The sequence below is a fragment of the Anser brachyrhynchus genome, assembly GCF_964034855.1.
Source record: "Anser brachyrhynchus genome assembly, chromosome: 3".
In the NCBI taxonomy this organism is placed as follows: domain Eukaryota; kingdom Metazoa; phylum Chordata; class Aves; order Anseriformes; family Anatidae; genus Anser; species Anser brachyrhynchus.
The window spans coordinates 5,294,853-5,316,092 of record NC_137696.1 but is presented as its reverse complement, the minus strand read 5'-3'; the positions used below and the strand labels follow the sequence as shown (position 1 = coordinate 5,316,092).

Sequence of the window (21,240 nt, the reverse complement as noted above, 5' to 3'; positions counted from 1 at the left end):
GAAGAAGTAAGGCAGTAAATCCTCGTGGTCAGACCCCTACTCCAAGGTAGGGGGAAGGAGAGAGCATACTTAATGACTCATTGCTTTTCCTCTGAAGTGGGTATAAGTGACACAACGCTGGTTTCAGATTTGGCTCTGGGTTTGGTAACTTCTTGGGCAGAGACACCTAGGGCTCTCCTAATAATTCTGTGTTGGCTCAGAAGGCTGCTTGTCCTGACAGGACAAGATCTTCAAGATGACATGATCTTCATGTCTCACCAGTGCTACCTTTGCTAGCCAAGGCCAAGTGCTCATCAGCAGTGAATGAAGAAGCCTTCTCAGCAGCCCAGACATGGCACATGCCTTACCTAGTCAAGCTTCACTGCCTCAATTACGTTAATTTGCTCCTGACCTAATGCTTCCAGCTCTGCAGTTCAGTATGTTTATTAATTCTAGCGGCAAGCCTTCACATGAATTTTGTTGTTACACTGGGATACAATAAGGTGAAGATATATGGCTTCTACTCCGATCTCCATATCCGTGCTATAAAACATTGTATTTGTTGTGCTGGTGTTATTTGTGAGCTTGTATTAGTGCTTAGCTTAAGGCCTATTGAAATGTCCTGGAAATACAATAGACTCTTTAAGCTTTGGGGTATATTTTTAATTCTTGATCCTGTTTTGAGTCAGAGGAGGTTTGGAATAGGAAAGCTTGCCAAAGACTAGGATTCCTATAGCATCAGAAATTTCACTAACCTACCTAAAATAACTAGGAGAAATCTAGTGGACGATCTCACTCCTGACATTGATCAACTTCTTACCAAGGACTGATGGGTTGGTCTATTTTGTTTTCCTCCTCAGAGAATGCTATGCATTCCTCAGAAGATGACATGAGTTATGATGGAGACAGGTGGCTGGATGGGGCAGGCTCATGCTGTGATGCCGCCCAGGAAGCGCCATGTTTCAGTAGAAAGTTCTCTTTCTGAGAACTTGCCCCCTTTTACCAAAGGGGGAAATTATTTGATATTGCTGAACAGGGGAAATCTCTGCTTTCAAAGAATGGTTATTAAATATGAATAAATATTGATAATTTTCATTATGAATAAATATCTATAGTTAGACAAGGATGTACTAAGACATGAGATTTATGAGCTAGAATCTGCAACCACTTGGTCCATAAGAAAGACTTTGTTGCTTCAGCAGAAGTGAGATCAAATCCTTTGAGAAAAGGCCTGCAGGAGTTTCTTTTTCACCTTAGCTTGACAGGAGAAGGATCTTTAGAGTTTTCCATTACAATGGGAGAGCCTTGTTCCAGCCTCTTATGCCAAGTCCTCAGAAGAGATCTGCTGATTTTAAATGCTTCCCTCAATGAACCCAGTTGATGGTTTAGTTCATGCAGCCCAAGGCACTTCCCTGCTTTCCAGCAGTGAAGAAAAAAATAGGAGTATAGAGCACTTCCTCGCAAGCTGGCTTTGCTTTCTTAAATACAGAATTCATCTAAAAGTAATTTTCCACATTTGCCAGTATCAGCCACAGATACAGCTGTTTCCATATGCCAGGACAAAGTTTTAAATCATGGCCTCTATTTCTGAGGTGCCTAAAATGCTGAGAGTGAAGCTAAGGCTGCCTCACAGACTGCTGCCAGACGTCTACCGGGCATCAATGATGGTTTGTGTTCATCTAGGGCCTGTCTGAAGTTTCTGACAGAGATTACCCTCAACGTCTAATGAAACCCGAGAATGTAATTAGTCTTTTTTGTGACTCTGCTCTTCTGCGTTACTTAACCTGGATTCTAGGCAGCTTCATGGCAAGGAATGGAGGATGTAGGGAAAAGGGAAGAAAATAAATAATTTGTCAGCCTGTCGTTGTTCCTCTCTGCATCTGGGCTCTGAACAGAATCATGGCAGAACACAAAACCTCACTAACAGCTGTAGGGCTCCTCTCCCAGGGAGATGGGGGCTGCCAACCCTGCCCCCTCTCCCTGCCCGCTGCCTGCTGCACCCTCTGCTGCCCAGAGAGGCTGTCTGGGTCCCGCAGGCCTCCAGCGCCAGCTCCTGCAGCAGTCTGCACACGCTGCGGCAGCTGAGAGCAAATCCCCATGGCAGAGGGCTTCGTTGCATCAAATATTAAGATGGATACTGCAGTATGCCCTCCCTGCTTTACTCCTGACTGTGTTCGACACAGAGTAAACCTTCTCAGCCTCTTCACTGCAACCTCGGAAGCAGCATTTGCAGGGAGGATTTGTGGGTCTGGCTGCGAGCAGTGGGAGAGGGGAAAGGCATCCAGCTGCTGGTGGGGCTGCTGGGGAGCAGAGGAGCCCCAAGGGCAGCTCGGGAGCTGGCTGTCATTACGAGTGCAAAGTTAATTGAGGCAGACTGCAATGGCCTCCAGCACAGCTCCTGGGCCTGGCACCCTTTGGGGTGAGTCTCTGCATGGCCTGTATTCATCCCCCAGCCTGACACAGCAGCTCCCAGCAAAGAAGGCTCAAGAAATGCAGCAAACACACCATGATTACTCAATACGGAGCCTGAACTAGAAGTGAGAACAGGTAGGTGCTGCAGACAATGTGAAGGCTGATGAAGGGTTTGCATTATATCCCTCTGAGGAGGAGGGTGCTCCTTTTTCTTTGGCAGCCATCCAGGTCCAGGAGTGTAATAAACTCCACAAATAGATTATTTTTCTTTAAAAATAGAGCATGCCCCTCCCACAAGCTCCTTAAATAAATCTCTTGCTCCTGTTCTTCTCTTGAGCTCAAGGTCACCTGGAAGTGCAGCTCTTTCTCTAGCATGTAGGTAGTTCATCACACGAGGGAGGAGGGCAGAGAACCCAAGGGCTGTGACCATGGCCATGCTTGCTGTCTTTGCCCAATGCACGTCTTACCTGGGCTAAGGGCTAAGCCTGGGGCAATTCAAACAATGGTTTGGCTATCAGTCACTGGCCTCCATGCTTACAGGGGCACAGTTACAGTTACAGAGTTGTGTTAAGGCATTAATTGTTTCAAGAGACATAAATTATGTATTTTTTTTCTCAACAATGGATTTTGTTTTTCATTTGCTTGAACAAAGGACTTTTATCCTACCAGATGTGTCCAGGCTAGATGTCCTCAAGATGTGCTGTTTAGATGCATTTTCAAAGCTTGAGAGGGTAACTTCATTTAAAGCTGTGGTCTCCAGTTTACCCGTGGGTTAAGTGTGCAGGCAGCAGCTGCACTACACGATCTCTTACACTGCATAGATTTTCTGCAGTATGTGTTATTGGGGTTTCGTGAAGGAAAAAGCCATCTCCCTCTTTGCATTCCCTTATTGAGAAATAAGTGTCAGCCCTGTGAAAGCAGTTCAATGTGAAATACGTGATCTGAGCAATGCTGCTTACAGAAATCAAATTCTGTATCCAACGTGAAGTTCTCATGTTATTCTTAGGTCCAGGATGAAGATTTGCTGATTCTTCATCCAGAAATTTACATTAAATAAAACACAAGAAAGCAATGATTGCTTTAGATTGAAATTGGGTTACATTCAAGTGGAGTTCATGCCCCATCCTACTGCCTTTACTCACAGGAGTAGTATCTATAAATATATAGTAAATGAGGTCAATATTCTTGATTAGAACTTATTTTACTGAAGAATGATTTCATTAGCAAGTACTGTTCATGTCTTCAAAACATTCCCGTTTTTAAAAATCCTCAAACATATCTGCAGAAGGGGTTTTGGCTGATAGTGAAAGAAAAGCGCATTCCTATCAAAACCTGAGAAGAGGGCTTTCTCTGAGTGGGCCTCAGGGAAGAGACACACACCATGTCCCGATCAGTTCCAGCAAACCACTTGAGTGCACCATCTGCTTGTGTTGCCTTGCACTGAACACCGACCGCATGGCCACTTAAGAGGGGAAAAGCACCTTGTAGGACAGTTTCCTTATTTTCTGACGTTTGCTCTCTCAGACACAGTGTACCAATCCCCAACTCCCCATTTGGGGATGTAAGTAGAAGTCACTTACTGCTGCTGGATGCACCTTTTGGGAGGATGTCTGCTGCTGTCCCTCTTGCTTAGACATTTCCTCATTTCACAGACTGTGCTGGGCCAGATGTGCTCAGTGTTATGAACTGTACATCCCCAGTTCCGTCCCACTTTGCCCTGTGGTGTGGTCCTTGTCATGCTGCAGCTTTGTAAGCAACGGTGCCTCTCACTCCCAGGCTGCTGGGGGCTGAGTCTGGGTGAGTCATCTCTGCAATGCTCTGGAGGAAGCACTGCTGACAGTCGCCTGTCCTTGGGAAAAGCTCTGCTCTCATTTAGAAGGCTAGAAAAGCAGACTGTCTCAGCTGAAACTCAGAACTTCTCCGGGTTTATGCTCAGGTGATTGAGTGCACATCTAAATAGATGTGAATCTTATGAAGGTCGAGGTTGGAAGGCAAATCCCATTTTTCTGATGTAAAACAACAATCATTTAAATGTTTAGAAAAAATCAGATCAGCTTTGACTATTCACCCATTGCAAGGAATATTTTATTCCTTCATTTTGGCACGGCTATTTAAACTCCTCTGGTCTTAGAGGCCCAAAGTCACCCCATGTAGCTCCCAGTGGTGGCAGAAAAAGGTTTATGGATTTAAATGAAAAAGAATTGGAGCTTTCATTGCCAGGCAGTGAAGCAAAATCCCTCTGCCCTTAGCAGTGTTGCACACATTCTGCTCCCCAGCTTGAAATCTGGAGCTGTAGGATATTGACAGTGAGACTGTGGGAATATCCAAGCACAATGCAGGGGAAATCCTCTATTTGCTGAATTCTGTGACTTGTTCGTGACCAGACTGTGATTGCTCTCAAATGCCAACACTTATTTTTGTGCTGAGTTTGTTCTTGCCATTGCTGTTGCTTGTACATGAACTGCTCTCATCCCAGCATGCTGCTGTGGTTCGTCGTCTGTCAGCTGAGCAAGTGGGTTAGTTTTGTTTCAACAAATGCCGTAGCCAAAGAATCCGCTTGGCTATGCTGTGTGTACACCTTCCCATGTGATCCTCACTCTGCGTAGCTCCAGGTGTGCTTTCAGTGCTTTCACGCCTTAGATGAACGTAAGGCAGTCTGCTTTTTTTTTTTTTTAAGCACTCTTTTCCCCAGTAAAAACACTTCTGTGCTACAATGGTAAATGCAGCCAGGTCCCCTCTTACCGTCAGCAGTAGTTGTATCTTCATACCTTGGAGGAGATCTGCGCTTTGATTATTAAAGGTTTCCCCATATATCTCCATGCTGCAAAGTAGTTAGCACATCGGCTTCCTGATAGCCAGGCTGCTGGGGCCAACAACCAGTCAATTGTCATTTATTTTATTTACATGATCAAATTTAATCCTGTGGTTTATTGCTCGGCAGAGCCCTCTGAGTCTCATACATCTCCTTAGGACTCACCCAGCTCACACCTTTCCCAAGCCTCTCCCCTACAGATTGTATCACTGCCTATTTCAATATATCCATCTCCCTTAATGAGAATATGAACTTCAGAGGGGAAATGGGGGAGATTTGCAAAACATTTTAAAGCTTTGACCTTTCAGGGCCATCATCTATGGGCTTACTAGATTCAACTGAGAACAATGCAACTGTAAGACCCAGGGAAGGGACAACATTCCCACATGGAACTGAAATATACAGATTGAAGAGAAAAGGTTAGAAACCAGAACAGACCATTTTACATGCCTTTGCAGGCCTTAATTCCCTCACAAACATGTGCAAACTGAATAAAAAGAACTAGCTAAATAAAAATCCCTACACAGAGAGAAAGATTTTGATCCTCTGTTAAAACAGTTTGAGCGGAAAGGATTTTGCAGCCTCTCTGTTAATCTGCTGATCACGTGGCTGAAAGCGATGCCCTTGAGGCACAATCTAGCCTGTTGTGGAGTTGATTGGTCAACAAAAAAAGAAAGGGGAAAAAAAAGGACAGAAGTTGTGCTCCTGTATTAGCACAGCTAAATCCTCGCCTGCAAGTCTGGGTAATCTTCGGTGCACTGGAGGAGCGTGTTGGATTTTTTCATCAGCCTGTGAAGGCTGAAATGGACTTCAGAGGAAAGAGAGGTTTCTAAATCAGCCTCACGAGCCTGTAATAAATAATGAGGAGTTCTCATAGCCTGCATTGGGGAAAGCCAGTGTGTGCATGTGCCCTTGGCCTCTTCGAATTTATATTACTGATTCTTGGGAAATAAGTAGCAGCCAGGCATTAGTTGTAGGTGTGAATCAGAAAGCAGCAGTGGCCTTTGCAAATGAGTGAATAAGTTTTGCATATCCGTGGGGTGCTATTATGCATTCCTGTGGCTAATATAATTTGTTGCTTAGCCTAGAAATGTCAGATGCTTTCAATATTTGACTTGTACAATTGCAAGTGCATTGTAAGTATACATTTTAAACAGTCATTCCCAATTTATTGTTTTTGGTATAAACATTCACCAGCAACGCACAGTGGATATGACACTAGGATCTTCCCATTTCATCTCCCAGTCACGCCCAGTGAAGGCAGCAGCAGCTCCTCTCCCTTGTCTGAATGGCATCTGCAAAACTACAGGCTTTTGGAAGGAGTCGGCGGGTCAGGGGTCCAGCTTTGCTTCAGGGAGATGAGCTGTCTAACGGTAGCAGAATTTCTAGTCCTTGTGACACTATAATAGAGCCTCAAAATAACAATACATAGATCTGTAAAAGGTTTATTGGTTTAAAAATGGGCTCCCAAGCCTATTTACCACATAAAGTGCATTTAAAAAAAGTACTGTGTTGTGTCGTTATGTTGTGCCAGCTGTGTTTTTCATACTCATGTGTTTATCTATGTATCACCTATATGTAAAGAGAGAACAAGGGTTGTTAAAAACCAAGTAGGGTCCTTTTTTTTTATAATGTGGCTGTAGCTACTACTTTTTCTTCCTTGAAAGGGAGTAAGTTTTCAGAGCTCTCAGACTTTCTTTAACTTCTACTTCCACAGTTTAAGTCCCCAGTGGGGACTACTGCACGAAGTAGAGGAGAGCAGAGCCGGGGTTAGGGCTGGGCCTCCCTGGATGTGGCAGGAGATGAATCCTGAGCCAAGAGCATGGCTGTTGGTCTGCAAAGCATAAACATACTCAGGGGTAGTTCGGAGCGCCCTGGGAAAGACCAATCCTCTTTTTTTGTTTGCCCATTATTACAGCTCTGTTGCTCTAGAGAAAATGCTCTGTCAATACTGGAGAGGTACAGATCTCCTGAACTCTCAGGAGATCTCATATATATTTTGGATAGTAGTCCCTTGACACAACAGGGCTTTGCTTCAGGCCTATAATCTCTTGCGTCTTTGCTATTTCACGTATGGCACTGTGCCTTTACCAGAAATGGGTACGTGCCTCAAGGGAAAGACTCACGTTGTCAAGCTCCCTTCTTTCGTGCTACCTGCTTCAAATGCCATGTGATGTAACAAACAGATGGATGGACAGACAGACAAATTGATGGATGGGCAATGAAATCATGTCATTAAAGACGAGGCCCTGTCTCTTTCATTTGAAAAAGAAAAGCACATGAATAATCAGCTATAACCTAGGGACAGAGAGAGAATGCAATCTTTTCTTCAACATCTTCTTTGAATTCATCAGAACTTTAAAAAATCACCCTTCCCCAGACAAACATCCCATTCTACAGATATCATCAGCCTGGTTTCATAATGCTTATATTTTGTCAGCTGCTGATTTGACTCTGACAACTTAGTTAAAGAAGATTTAGTCTTTCTGCTAAAAATATATTGGGTCTTTGGCTGAAACATGGCCACCCATTTACCATCAGGGAGAAATGAAGGGAAGGAATAAATATCATAAACACGATAAATTGGTTTGTTTGCCACAAGTATAAGCCTATAGGGGAAAGTTGTCTATTTACCTTCCTAATAACCTTCTGATCGAAGCACGCAGAATTGTATTCCCCTGTTAAAATGCTTATATGTAGCAATAGATGCATTAGCTGCCTTTCATTCATTTCTGTTCAAGTTAAAGCTACATCTGCATAGGTCAGAGTCTACAGGACCATCTCTTGCTAGAGGAAGGTGCCCTTTGGCATTGCAGCTGTGCTTCAATACCCACCCAAAGGCACTGCAAGCCAGTGAAACCTCCCCAGAAAAGCCACAGTGAGACCACAGCCTGTTGTCCCTGCAGCCAAGTGCACGAGTGCTTCACTGGCAAAGCAATATTGCACTTACAAGGTGTCAATGGTGCTGGGAGGGTAAAAAGATCATAAAAAGAAGACTGAATGCTGAGGAGTGAGGGAGTAGGGCTTCTGCAGCACCCTGTTCAACCAACATATGGTTATCAAGTCCTGCTCAGCATACGACAAGTAACTCCTTATTGGTATAATAAAGCTCGGGGCGGGGACTGCAAAATAACCTTACAGATAGGAACCACACAGAAAGAAATGAAATGCTGTCTTCCTGAGTCTGCTGACAGCCTGTAACAAACACTGTCACCGCCTCACTCCCGTCTATTGCTTTGAAATCAAAGCTACAGCAACACTGATGCTGATGGTGTTAATTATTTCACTGCCAACCTTTTTTGCGTTTTTTTTTTTCCCACTAAATTTCTTTCCATATTTTCCTGGCTACCAAAATCTCCAGCCATTCCCTACTAAGCTTGAAAAAATTAGTTTCACTCACAGCTTGTCTCAGCCTAAAAGCACCAAGGTTTGTAAAGAAGGAACAGCACCAAATTAATTATTTTTTAACAAACAAATTAAGAATTCTGTGACTGTTTTAATGACTGAGTTATTAATTGTTCCATCCAATTAATCTAAAAAATCACTTTTTAATTAAATAAAATTACCACAAAATTTCCCCCTGACTTGCAGACTTCCACAAAATTCATCAGAATTCATCACTGCTTCTTGATGGAGGCCAATGCAAATGTGCTCTCTTCTCTTCCTGTAATACTCAAGGGCTTCCTTTCCATCATCCATTTAGCCTAAAATTTCTTTTTCCAGTTGTCTGTCTGCTTTCTTGGGTAATTCTAAGAAATTTGCTGTCTTACATTTTCTGCCATTGATTCAAACTGCACATAATGTAAGGATGTGTAACTCTTCCAACATGGTGGTATTTTACATGGACTTTGCAAAGTCAGGGCAAACTTAGAACGGGTTGAGGCGATGAAGAGTGAAGCCTTTTGAACAACACTCATGTTGAGTGCTCTCTTGCAGAAGCTCAGCTTGCTTTCTCCATTGCCACAGAGTCTGCTCCTTGATTTATGAAGAATGAGAGGGAGACCCATCAGCCAGGAACACAAACCCACAGCAGCCAGTTGGTTGCACCACACTGATCTGCAAAACATCCCCACTGGCTGGACTGAAAGCAAAAGAATGAGCAGACAGGGCTGAGCTGCTGTAATTTTCTCACGCCGCATTACATGTTACGTAGCTAAGTGCTCCTGACTCACACGCTAACTGCAGCACCAGGGGGTAGTTAATAGGCACAGGCACGGTTCATTGTCTGTATTGCTGTGACTTTATAAGGTTGAATCAGATTGCTCTGGCCCTCCGTGGGAGCTGTGAGCGAACAGACTGTTTCTCACTGCCCACCACCATCCCACGCTGTGACCAGCCCCTTTCCTTGAGCCCACTGAAAGCAGGTGTTTCATACCACCTGCCAAACCTCGGTACTTAGCAGTCATGGACAGTAAACAACTCTTAAAATAACGAGGAAAAGGGGCAATAACGCTTTGGTGCATGTGGGCGCTGGTGCCATAAGACAAGAGTGGATGCCAGTCCCGCTTGGCTTCCCAGGAAACATGCGCCTGCCTTTGTCCTGCACTGATTTCCCTGCCACTGCACAGGTTTGATTCCAGCCCTCGCACCGACGGATCATTTTGTTTTGGGATGTTCAGCGGAGGCAATGATTAACTTAAACCAGAAGATACAGAAGAGGCTTGGATGTGTAGATGGAGGCAGGGCGCTGGGCCAGGAGCACTGTGCACTCCTGAGAAGACTGTGCAGAGGGAACAGTGTTGTTCTTTCCAGAAACCCAGGAAGAAGAAATGCAGCGGGCCTCATGCAGCCTGGTGGGAACTCCCCCTGTCCTTCCCAGGAAAATCTGCCACAGAATTTTCCTGCTTCTCACTGTCTCCTGGATCTTTCAGTAAATGTCTTGCAATAATTCAATTCTATACATTTATATATACTTCATCTATCAATCTGTCTATCCACCTACCTGATACCTTTTGAAGAGAAACAGAAGGGGACTGGCAAAGTCTCTAAAATCTGTCTCAAAAGCATTTAGGACTCCAGACACAGCAGTGTTATGTTCGCACACAGACCCCCATGCACATGCTCCACTGTTCATCCTCTGTACGCTGCTGGGATCTAGCAGCACGCTGCCAGCTGGTAGCCCCACCTGCAAGTCCGACCCTGCTCATGGCAGTGGTGAAACTTCCTCCAACTTGAAATGGGGCATGACTGTCACCCCTAGCTTCTAAAATTGGCCATTAATCAGATTTAGTGGCTTAGGAGCAGCATAAAGAAATCCAGGTTGGACTATAATCAAAGGGAAGAGAGACTGGCTGCTTGTCATTGCTGCAGCAAGGGTGAGTACTTTGAGGAGCACGTGAGCAAATTTAGGGTGTCAGTTTCACTGAAAATCGTGACACAGTTGGAAATCTCATCCTGCAGCTGAGCGGATTCCTTTTATTTTTCTCACAGATTCTGGCCACAGAATGTAAATAGCTTTGTTAGGAATCAAAACATTTTCTTTAATCCTCTCTACTAATACCTGGATTTCTTGTCCTGAGCCACCAGCAAGATCCAGCTATGCAATGGCAAGTGAGGTTGGAGGGTATTTTGGAGCAGGTATCTCCTGGAGGGAAGGGGAAGCACTAAGCCCTTTGAGCGATGCTTATGTCCTCATTTAAAACCCTGTGAAGTTCTGGCCACCCATTTCCAGAGATGACTAATTCAAACTGGAACCAGCAACTCCCAGGACGGTCAGGGCAACAAACAGTCCATCTGCCAAGGAAGGACTAACAGAGTCCGGCCTCCTAGCAGGTCTAGTGGGAACACAACAAACTTTGGGAATCACAGGACATTGCTAAACTATGAATGAAGCTGTATGAGGCAGTCACCTGCGAGAGCAGGGAATTAGACTCACTGCAGCCTGTTCAGTCCAGGTCTCTGTTCAGTGTCCTCCGCACTGCCAGCAGCTCCCTCCAGACGTGATGCCCACTCGTGGTATGAGGGTTTCTCTCTTTAACCTCCACCACTCCGAGTGGTTGCTCTCCCAAATGGAAAGAATAAACATTTTTGCCTGCAATGTTTTTCTGTTGCTGTTGGAAAGAAAAAAAAAAAAGAGAGAAAGAAAATGTGTGGGTACATAGCTCTGGAAATGACTGCAGAGAGATAACACCTTGCAAAGTTTATTTTCTAAAGTGGTTTTATTAGCAGTAAAATGGGTAAAAAGTCAAGTTCTTATTTCTCTGAAGTGAAATTGTTACAAAATGGCTGCTCTGTGGTATTTCAATATTTTTTTTTTCTGTGCAGGAGCCTGATAAAGCGACATGCACATGCTGGAGCTGTATAAAACAGCAGTGTTGTCTGACAACGGACAGGACAACAATGCCTTGCTTTGTGTGGGGATAGGGTGGCTCCAGGCATTTCTTTTATGACCTCCTGTTATTCTCTGAGATCTCAACGGCAACTTTTTCCACCTGCCGCTGCTGCTGGTTGCAGCGCCTGGAGGAAGTGTGGGATGTATTGCTCATAACCTCCCGATTTGCAGAAACCGGAGGCACGGAGTGGTTGTGTCAACACAACTTGTCTGCCGCACTGCAACCGTGTACGTGCGCAGTCACACTCATTTACCCACCAATGATCAGGGTTTGCCAGGGACAGGGGTGCCCACGTTTACTGGAAAAAGTGATTCCCCTGGTAGTGCATTTATGGTGCGTAGCTGTATTCACATTAACAAATCATTTTATTGGGCTTTTTGACATTACAGCAAGAAAAGCCCGTAGGAAAACTGCTTTCCAGTTAGTTTTTCCAACACATTCAGCAAATAGTCAGGAATCATAATTTTGTCTAATTATACTTCAACATCCTCAGCTTGGCCTTTGATGGGGGTGTTCTTGCTCCAGCCAGATGCAAGCTCTGACACAGTGGTGCACATCACGCTTGGTAGCATTTACCCCAAAGCCCTCATCCGGTAGCACAAACATCCCCAAATTGAATGCCAGTCAGTGCCCTGAAACACCTGCAATTCCATAGCTAAGAAAAAAAAAGACAAGGTAGGAAGGATGTTGTCCGCATTGTGCAGATGGGAGACAGATTCAGTTGTTAAACATGGACAAGCAGTCCCATCAGAGGGTATCCAAGACATCAGCATGAGGCTGACAGATACAGCCAGCAGCAGGCAACCAAACACCTAGAGCATCTGACATAGCTCCAGAGACGTGTCTTTAGGCAACGCAAGCAAGCTCTGAGAGTAAAATAAGTTGTTTAAAGCGATGCAGGAAGACAGTGACAAACTAGGAATTACCAGTTTCTCCTGAATTCAAATGTGCAAGATCTCAGTGCCTGTCTTTTCCAAAGTCACTCCCTGTCAAGCCCTCACCAGTAGGCATTATTCTCTCCTGAATATGCAGCAAAAAACAGGGAGGAAAAGGCGGTCACCATCCTCTGTCAGCTGGGTGGTGGAGCTGTGCCAAAGACCAGCAAGCAAGCCGCTGTGCGAGAGCACCAGGAGGGAGATGGGACCTTGACGTACCCCCAGGCAGAGGCTGCTCTGTCACTTAACAGGCAGCACGGACGTGACAAAGGTGTTTCTTTGGAAATGGTAACTTTGCTGAAACTCTTGGGGTAACTTATATCCAGGCAATAGGCTGTGCTGCAGAAGGGACGCAAAAAGCAGTCTTTCCTCAAGATTTTATTTCGGAGCTATTTAAAAGTAAAATCCAAACAACAGAGTAATTTTTCATTACCCTGTTTTATACAATAGCATAAAATCTTTAAATAGGATTCCTCATTGCAAAAGTAGCTGATTTGTTTTTCAAGTGCTTTCAGATCAATTAAAATACAATAAGAGCAAATGCAGGAAATATTTCTGTTACAGACAGTATTAATTGTGGTGAGCTGTGGGTGAAATGGAGATGACAGAAGTCAAAACCCAGAAGAATTAGAGCTTGTAAGGGACATTTCTGAAAACCCACGATCTATAAAAGCTATGCTCAACCCAAATAAGCTCCCAACCCAAATAATTTCTCACCACCTGTTGTTTCAGACTGAGTAAGGGCTTCTTGCTGGAAGCTGCCTTTCAACACTGTATTCCCAACACAGTTTCAGGGGGAACCGTCAGCAACACACACAGATATTGGTATTTATGTGTCTTTCCACAGCATATTTGCACTTCTGATGCTATTTCATTCCCTACTGGTGTTAGTAGGCACTTTCTGGTCTAGACTGAGCTTCGTGGTTAATGCTGGGACATTTCTTATAAGCCAGCTGCAAAGAGCCAGCCCATCTAGGGAAGGCTGGAGGAGGCGGTGAAAGGCATGACCAAAATGCTGGCAGCTGAGCAGGGAAGAGGATGGGTGCCTTGAGATCCTATAAATCCCCAAAGCTGCCTTGCTCCTGGCCATGTCCTGTGGCTGAACCTGTCTTGTGCAAGACCCAGGGAGTCTTCTGAGTTGCTGCAAGGCAGCCCTGGGGAGAAAGGATGACCCCTTTTATCCACAGCTGAACTTTGTCGCTCCCTTTGGCAGTGTGTGTTTCTCCTTCTGCCAACGACCAGATTAAAACTGAAAGGGGAGTAGCTGTAACACAGGCATCCAGCTTTTAATAACTCAACATCCTTCCTAGGATGCTTGATGACCAACATCTCTCTTTGGCTTTTCTGCAGCTCTGCTAATGCCACAGCGCTGTGGTAATTTCTTTCAATCTTACAAGAAAGGAGCATAAAGTGGGGTATTGACTACCTCTGACTTTTTTAGTAGAATACGCCAATGCAGTCATCCCCTGGCTACAAATATCCATGGGAAGAATAGATGTGTCCTTTAATAACAAGGAGAGTGCTTAAAAAAGAACACTTTATTGCAGTGTTGCCTTCACCACAGTAAATTGCAGCATTTTCATTTTCCTGTATTTATTGCACTGAAGTGTTTATATCACTGTGAAGCAAATATTTGCTTTCAAAGGTCACTCATTGTCTCTCTCTTCCTCAGGGGATATATGTAGGTCTCTCTTAGGCTTCACTATGATTCTGTAAGGATATACAATGTTCTGGCTATGAGATTCTTTATTGCACCTGAGCACTACTAAACTAGCAGATGTAGAATTCAAAGTATAATAGGCAATGCGTTTCCATTAGCCAGTCTCTCTTTACGTTCTTCTGTAACCCTTAGTCTCCTGTTGTGCTCCTCTGCCAGCCCTGCTGTAACACGCAAGACTGGCTCAAGGGGAATTTGATGTAAGTTGCCCCGTTCCCTTGGCTTGGCACATGACATTTTTCGTAACAACATTTGGACTTCTGTCTTCTTTTAAGAGAGCATTACGTATGTTTGTCTGTGAACCCAGAGGGTTTCCCTTTTCTGAAACAGAGAGACCAAGATCCTTGCGAAATTTTGCAACTACATCTGCGTATACAATTACTGCAAGTATAAACACAAATTGACTGAGTGCGTGCAAGTGGCTGTAACTTCTGTAGCAACTTTTTTATCAAAGTTTAAGATCTAAGCACCTTAAGATAGTACATCACAACTTTGTTTTGCTGATCTGTCACCTCTGCAGTAACCACAGACAAAATAAATTGTAGTTTATTGAAAGTAAAGAGCACGTTTTGTAGAGGTTATGCCCAGTCATACTGGGGATTTTTAAATCATTATAGGCTTTTGATACTTGATTCAAATCAGCTTGAATGAGAACAGAACGCAAAATATCACAAGGAATTTATTCCCTGAGGTCCCCAGTAGAATCTTTGGTCAGTTCCCATTTTACTAAAATAGCAGCAGGTTTTAGCGGGCCAAAGACAGACCACTACTTCACGTTTTTGAAAGCCCATCTGGCAGTCAGTGAGCGCAGCTCCACTACCGCTTACCTTTGCTTGGCCATTCCTGTCATCCGTTGGTTTCAATGTTCTAATAAATCAAGGGGACCACATATAGGCCCCACATTATTTTAAAAAAATCATCATAGAGGGAAAACCTAATTTGTACTGTAGCGATATAATTCCCTTTAGAACATATGAATATGTTCTCTATGGGACTTTATAGATAACAGGGTTTGTTGCTGGAATTTCATGAAATTGGAATTGAATTTAAGCATATATGGGGCTTTTCTTATCTCTAATCTGTCCTAGTCCACCTTTAGAACTGCTAAATTTTAAAAAATAATTAAACCCATTCCTAGCCACCTGCAACATATATGCAGTTTATCATACTGTCTGCAAATAAGTAACCTTTATTGATTCTTGTGCATGGTTTTCTATTAAGTAAAGTTGAATCAGCACTGCTGCAGGGTACTTTTGTTTATGACTAAAACTTGATGTAAAATGACTTGTCTGGAAGAATGCTTTTTGCTATTTCTCAATCCATTCTAAGTGCTTTACAAATACCAAACAAGCTCAATAAACCTGTCAAGTTCAATCACTTGCTACAGAACATCTCTCTGGTTACAACCTCTGACATTTTTTTCAGTTTGATGCAAAAAAAGGATGCATCTGTCACTAAAATGTCAACTGATGCTTCTAATTAACCAAAAAGGAAAACTCCAAAGAAAAATTAAGAAGTTTCACCCCTTTGTTACTTTTTTGCACCACCCAACAATTTTGCTGGTTTGTGATCAGAATTTAATAAGTAAAAGATCAAAAGTCAGGCTGGAATCTACTTGAGAACTGAGTTTTCTGCACATTTTTTACTATCTGTGGTGACTGACAAGCAGACAGCATTATTAGTTATTGTCAGGAAAAGCACTCATCTCACCTTCACTTGCTTACAAGTCTGTAATCATTGAGCTCACATGGGATATGCTTAGAGACTGAACCAAATCCCCTGTTTACAGTGAGGAAAACACTACCAAATAGACATAAACCAGGACCAGGTTTCTGCTCTTCACAGTGAGATGTATACACCAATTAGATCAGCTCCAAAATCATGTCTAAATTTTTGTGACTTTTGCTAAAGATCAATGCTGCTCTTTTGCCAGCACAAGTGTAGCGAGGGATCCAGGCAGAGGAGAATATTTTATTGCTGTGCCAGAGATACGTTAATGCTGAGTTTTGCCTCGATCTGTGAAAAAACACTATTTGTAAAGCAGTGACCGCTCTAGTGCCAGCCTGTGCCAGGTGGGACAGGAGTTTGGACAGTGGTCCTTTATCAAAATCACTTATTTTTATCCCAGCCAAGCTGGCTCCATTTGCTGATCAGGAGCAGCTTCTTACATGAAGCTGCATGATGTGCCACAACGAGCAATGTGCGTGCAGCAGTAGGGTGGGAAGGTTGGGGTGGCCTTGAGAACCTACCCACTCTTTCACGTGCCCTTCAGGAGAGACCAATTCCTGATTCAATTTTTCCTCCTAATCCTCAGAGTGTGACAGTTTTGCAAAGCTTATTTACTGCTGTTTGTGAGCATCCTTGAAGTGCCTGATATCAGTCTGAATATTAGCCATGAAATTAAGCTCCACATTAGCATCATCTGGGGCTGCAGATGAGTTGCTTAAGCTTGGTCCTTCACACCACTGTGACCGTGCAGCTGGCAGAACAGGGTGGGCTTCTTTTCCAGCATATATTTGGGCTTCTAAACGTTGTGTGACCCCTCACAGAATGTCAGCCTCCTTCTGACAAGGACGTAGCGATGCGCTCAGTGATGAAAGTAGGATGCCGTGCCAGTAGCTTCAGGGCTGGCTCTCCGAGATGGATTTCTTCCTGCTGTAGCTTCAAAGAGGAAAAGCAGCCATGAGTGAGGGCAGGGCTAATGTGAAAGCATGAAGGTCACATATCCCTTCGTAGATAAGAAAAACAGTAAATTTTTTTCTGGAGCTGCAGAAGAAATGCAAGGAGTGGTCTGCTTTCCTTACACATTTCTAAGTAAACAGGATGCGATCCAGGAAATATCCCGGCCACCCAGCTGTACCTGTTCAGCTCATACTCCTGTTGTGCTGATGGAAAGTGCTGTCAAAGCAATAAGTGGATTCATCTCAGATAGAAAATAATTTGCTTTTAAAAAGAGTTATTATTGTTAAAATTTTAGAGCCAAACTCTGCCCTGGCTTATCTTGTTTTGTAAAGGCTACACATATCACAAAGACTGGACAGAAAATAGCCTCTGGGATTTTGCTTTCCTACAGCAGCTTTACTGAAAGGGGCTGTTTTTGTCCTCTTTCTGTAATTGAGCATGATGGCATGTGCTTTATGGCTGTTTATTCTCAGTCCCCCACAACTTCCCCACCTCCTCTGCACCTGGGATTAGGTTTTTCTGCAATGAACAAATCTAACATTCAGTGAGCAGTAATTTGCAATGTGGCATGCTTGAATCGAGCAGAGAAATAAGCCAGTGTTGTTGTTATAAAGACCTGACAGATGGTAGGAGGACCCGCCTTTCTTAATCAAGTCATGCTCAGTAATCAGAGCTAGCTCGAATTTATAACAAAAAAGAAACCCTAACCAAATGAAGATTAGTGGGCTGCATCCTGATCTCGGGTTAGGATGAGCTCAGTGGTGTTGACAGCACCAGATAAGTCCTGCAGTCTTTTCACCTGAAATGAAGGATTCGCTCAGGTAGATAACTTCACCCAATCCAGCTGTAAATACTGTTTCAGAGTCTGAACTGGAGTGTCCTGGACAAGTCGTTAGCTGATAAAAATCTGCAGTTTCATTGTCTTTAATTTCACTGGAGATACATTAGCTGAGTGTCCAGCCCTCCAAGCGATGCAGTTGAAATATAGGATGCGAGCAGCATAGGCTTGACCTTGACCTCCTTCAAATTAAGGCTTTTAATTCTAGGGAAGAATAAATGGGTCTGAAGCCCACTTCTGGTACCAAGCAGTGCCCCCTGAATCTCCAGATGTGGTGTGTATAGCTTTTGAATCATTAAGGAAAAAAGAAGGATTTGTTTTTCCTCAGCGAACATGGTAAGAATAGATCCTTGTTCCTCAAGAGTGATTAATAGCACAGGAGTAAAGCACCACCTTGAAAAATCCTGTGTGCTCTGTGCCGTATAGGAATGACTATCCAGAATGGAAGAGTTTGGGTGACGGCACTCGTAATAAAAGCACTTCTGGGGGACTGACATTTAAGCACATTGCGGTGCTTCAGGGCGCCTAACCACACTGTTTCTTTCCCTTTTCGCTGTCTTCCAGGCTCGCAGGCAGCTGAGCACAACTCCTTGATCTGCAGCTTCCACAAACACACCCACAGCTAAAATGGCGGAAGACGCGGATATGCGCAATGAGCTGGAAGAGATGCAGCGGCGTGCCGACCAGCTTGCTGATGAAGTGAGGCTGATAGCTAAGCAGGAACCCTGGGGCTGGGTGTGGGTGACAGGCACGGCCAGAAACAGGAGCTGGTCTGGCAGAGGAGTTCTGGGACTGATTCTGTTTTCTGTCAGCTTTACGCAGAAAGCAGAACTGGAAAAGAGATGAAACAATTTAACATCATGTTTGGTCCAGATTAAGTAATCTAGATTAAGATATTTATTGATCATGAGTTTGGTTTAGGTACTAGGACATCCATCAGTTTGACTGACTTTAGAGCAAAAAGCAGCAATGTAATATTGTCTGAGGATCCCTTCAATCTGCCAAACCTATGCAATATTTATTGTCACCAATTAGGTGACTGAAAAGTAGCTGAACACTGCAGACCGTGTTTCTAAAGTGGAACACCAGCTGTTCCCAGCACCACCGCTGCACCACACAGGCGAGGGGAGCGCATACGTTAGAGCCCGCAGCTGCCCCGGGATGTGGTGGGAAGTGCTGCATCGTGAGCCCTCCTGGGGACCGAGGATGAGGAGATCACCATCACCTGCTGATGGCCTGATTTGGGGGGAAGGCAAAGAGCACAGGAAAAACATACCGTCAGCATGAGCCTGCACGTTAGGGAGGGAAACTGTCTTGCGAAATCTAAGTGGCTTTTCCTGTTTTTTCCAGTCCCTTGAGAGCACCCGCCGAATGCTGCAGCTTGTTGAAGAGGTAAGGACTGAATTTTATTTGAGCTTCTGTTGCGAGCAAAAGTGATGGAGACTCTGACACACCAGGAGGTTCTTTTTTCCTCTTACTTACATTGCTAGGGCATGGCCATGGCTTTTTGTACCACTCCGTCCCTCCTCATCCTTGCCCAGGCGCGAGGGTCATTTGAGACACCATGCCTCAGCTGCCCAGGGTCGAGCTGCAGGCTAGCTGCTGAGGCACGATGTTTTGCCCATATCTGAGTATCCATTGAGCCAGGATGCTCGAGATAAGGCAAGGAAACAGCTTCTGAAGGTGACCTGGAGTGAGGGACAAACAGCTGAGTTTGCTGCAGAGCTCCTGGAGCCTCGTGCTGGCACTGCTCTGATGTCCTTGCCATATTGCTGCAAGCGGGGAAGGTGAGAAAGGCCCTCTGCCTCTTTGGCCTGTCCTCTTTGACAACTCCCTCTACAAAACCACTTGCAGCTATTTATAGAGCATCAGTCACCACAGCGTTAATTGCCACTTTACGCATCTCTGAAACATTTATTAGGGTTTCAAGGCTTATGAGATGTCCTAGATCAACAGCTCTGGAGAAGGAAGTTGTTTCCACGGTGCTGGGGAAGGGGACTTGGGCTCAGCCCCCATGGCTAACACAGCCTGCACCAACCTGCAGGAGTCACCCCCAGAAGGAAAAAGAAATTTGCCCTCATTTCACCCTCTTCGTAACAAAGGGCTTTAAAAGCCGGGCACTAGCAAACTCAGTTCAGGTTAGAGCGATCAGGCATCAGGTGGTGGAAAACTTTGCTCCTGCCTGACAGGCCGTGTTATTTCCAGACACCGTGCGATCTGTGGCTCTGGAACCGGTGACATTTTTAATCAGGGTCATCAGTACTGACAGTCCCGGTAATCCTGACAACTGGAGGAGTCTCCAGCAGAGACAACGGGCAGAACATGACATCAGGTCCCACGTCCAGGAACAAGCACAAGCCCAGCCGTAGGCTTCACAGCCTCAAAATCAATCAGGACTGTGGAGATCAATGGAGTCCAGTGGAGACAAAATTAAATTTCCGTGTACAGATAGACGAGCAGATGGGTCATTGAGCATAGTCAGCATCACTTCCCTGCCACAAACACTTCAGATCTGGGCCCCTTGCAGCCAAAACACGTTCTTGTCTTGCAAGCAATCTGCCCCTCTTCTCTGCTCAACTCCCTGGATGTGCCATTTCTAACCTTCACTTCACATCACCTCCCGGCTGGACGCAGCTCCTGCTTTAAAATCACTTCACTGACATGCACAAGTCTTACACGTGTACCTCCACAAACACAAGGCAGGAGAGCCCACCGCCCCAAAATGCCTGTGATCGAAATAGACAACGCAGATGATGAGTGGGAAGAAAAAGAGGCACAGGAAAGGGAAGTGATTTGCCCAGGGCCGAGCCATTGGTAAATATCAGCCTTGTCTCTCCCAAGCTGTATTTGTGTGACCTATGCACTGCTTGAGTTTTCCTAACATATTGAACGAGCATATTGTGAATGCCACTGGAGTTTTAGTATTAAATCACAGCAAATGGCAAAGTGGGAGGAGAACTGGGACTGCTGCATTTACCAATGAATTTATGTAGGACTCTAGTGCTTCTTGGAAGAGCGCAGCATCTCTCTGGACCTGGCTTTTATTCAGATGCTACAGTATCTTCCTGTGCAAATACAGAAGTTTCTAAAACTAGCCCTGAGTAGTCAAGGGAATTCATTTACAATGAGCTGAATATTATTTTCACTAATGTGACTACAAAAGACCTTTAAAATTCTCTTGTGCTCTGAACAGCTGGTTGATTACTCTGACCCCATTTTCTAGGTACCTTACAAAGCATGCAGCAGTTAAGGAGTGAAAGATTTTAGACTAAAAAGACAAGTGGTGAGTGTCTTTGAAATTGAACTTGTGTTTCACTGATTTAATAGACAAAAAAAAAAAAGAAATCCAATTAGACTCACTTGCTTAGCAGAACCTGTCTAGTGAGTACAGATAGAAAATATTCTTCCTCAATGAAAGAATGCTTTTTACTTTATTCTCTTGATAAAACAAATCCAGTACTCCTTAACCAGGAAGAGCATGCTTCCACATTTAAGCATTATTCCTATATATATATATATAAGGATTCCTGTCA

At 44.3% G+C, this 21,240-nt stretch overlaps 1 protein-coding gene across 2 annotated transcripts in view; it reads left to right on the top strand.

Annotated features, from left to right (window-relative positions):
- SNAP25 (synaptosome associated protein 25) overlaps positions 1-21,240 on the top strand; it is a 62,540-nt gene that overhangs the window by 14,864 nt on the left and 26,436 nt on the right. For both annotated transcript variants that reach the window (XM_080585576.1, XM_080585577.1), the window contains exons 2-3: positions 18,272-18,406; positions 19,058-19,099. In XM_080585576.1, the coding sequence (XP_080441702.1) occupies positions 18,335-18,406; positions 19,058-19,099 (114 nt within the window). In that variant the 5' untranslated portion in view covers positions 18,272-18,334. The remainder of the gene's footprint in view (positions 1-18,271; positions 18,407-19,057; positions 19,100-21,240) is intronic.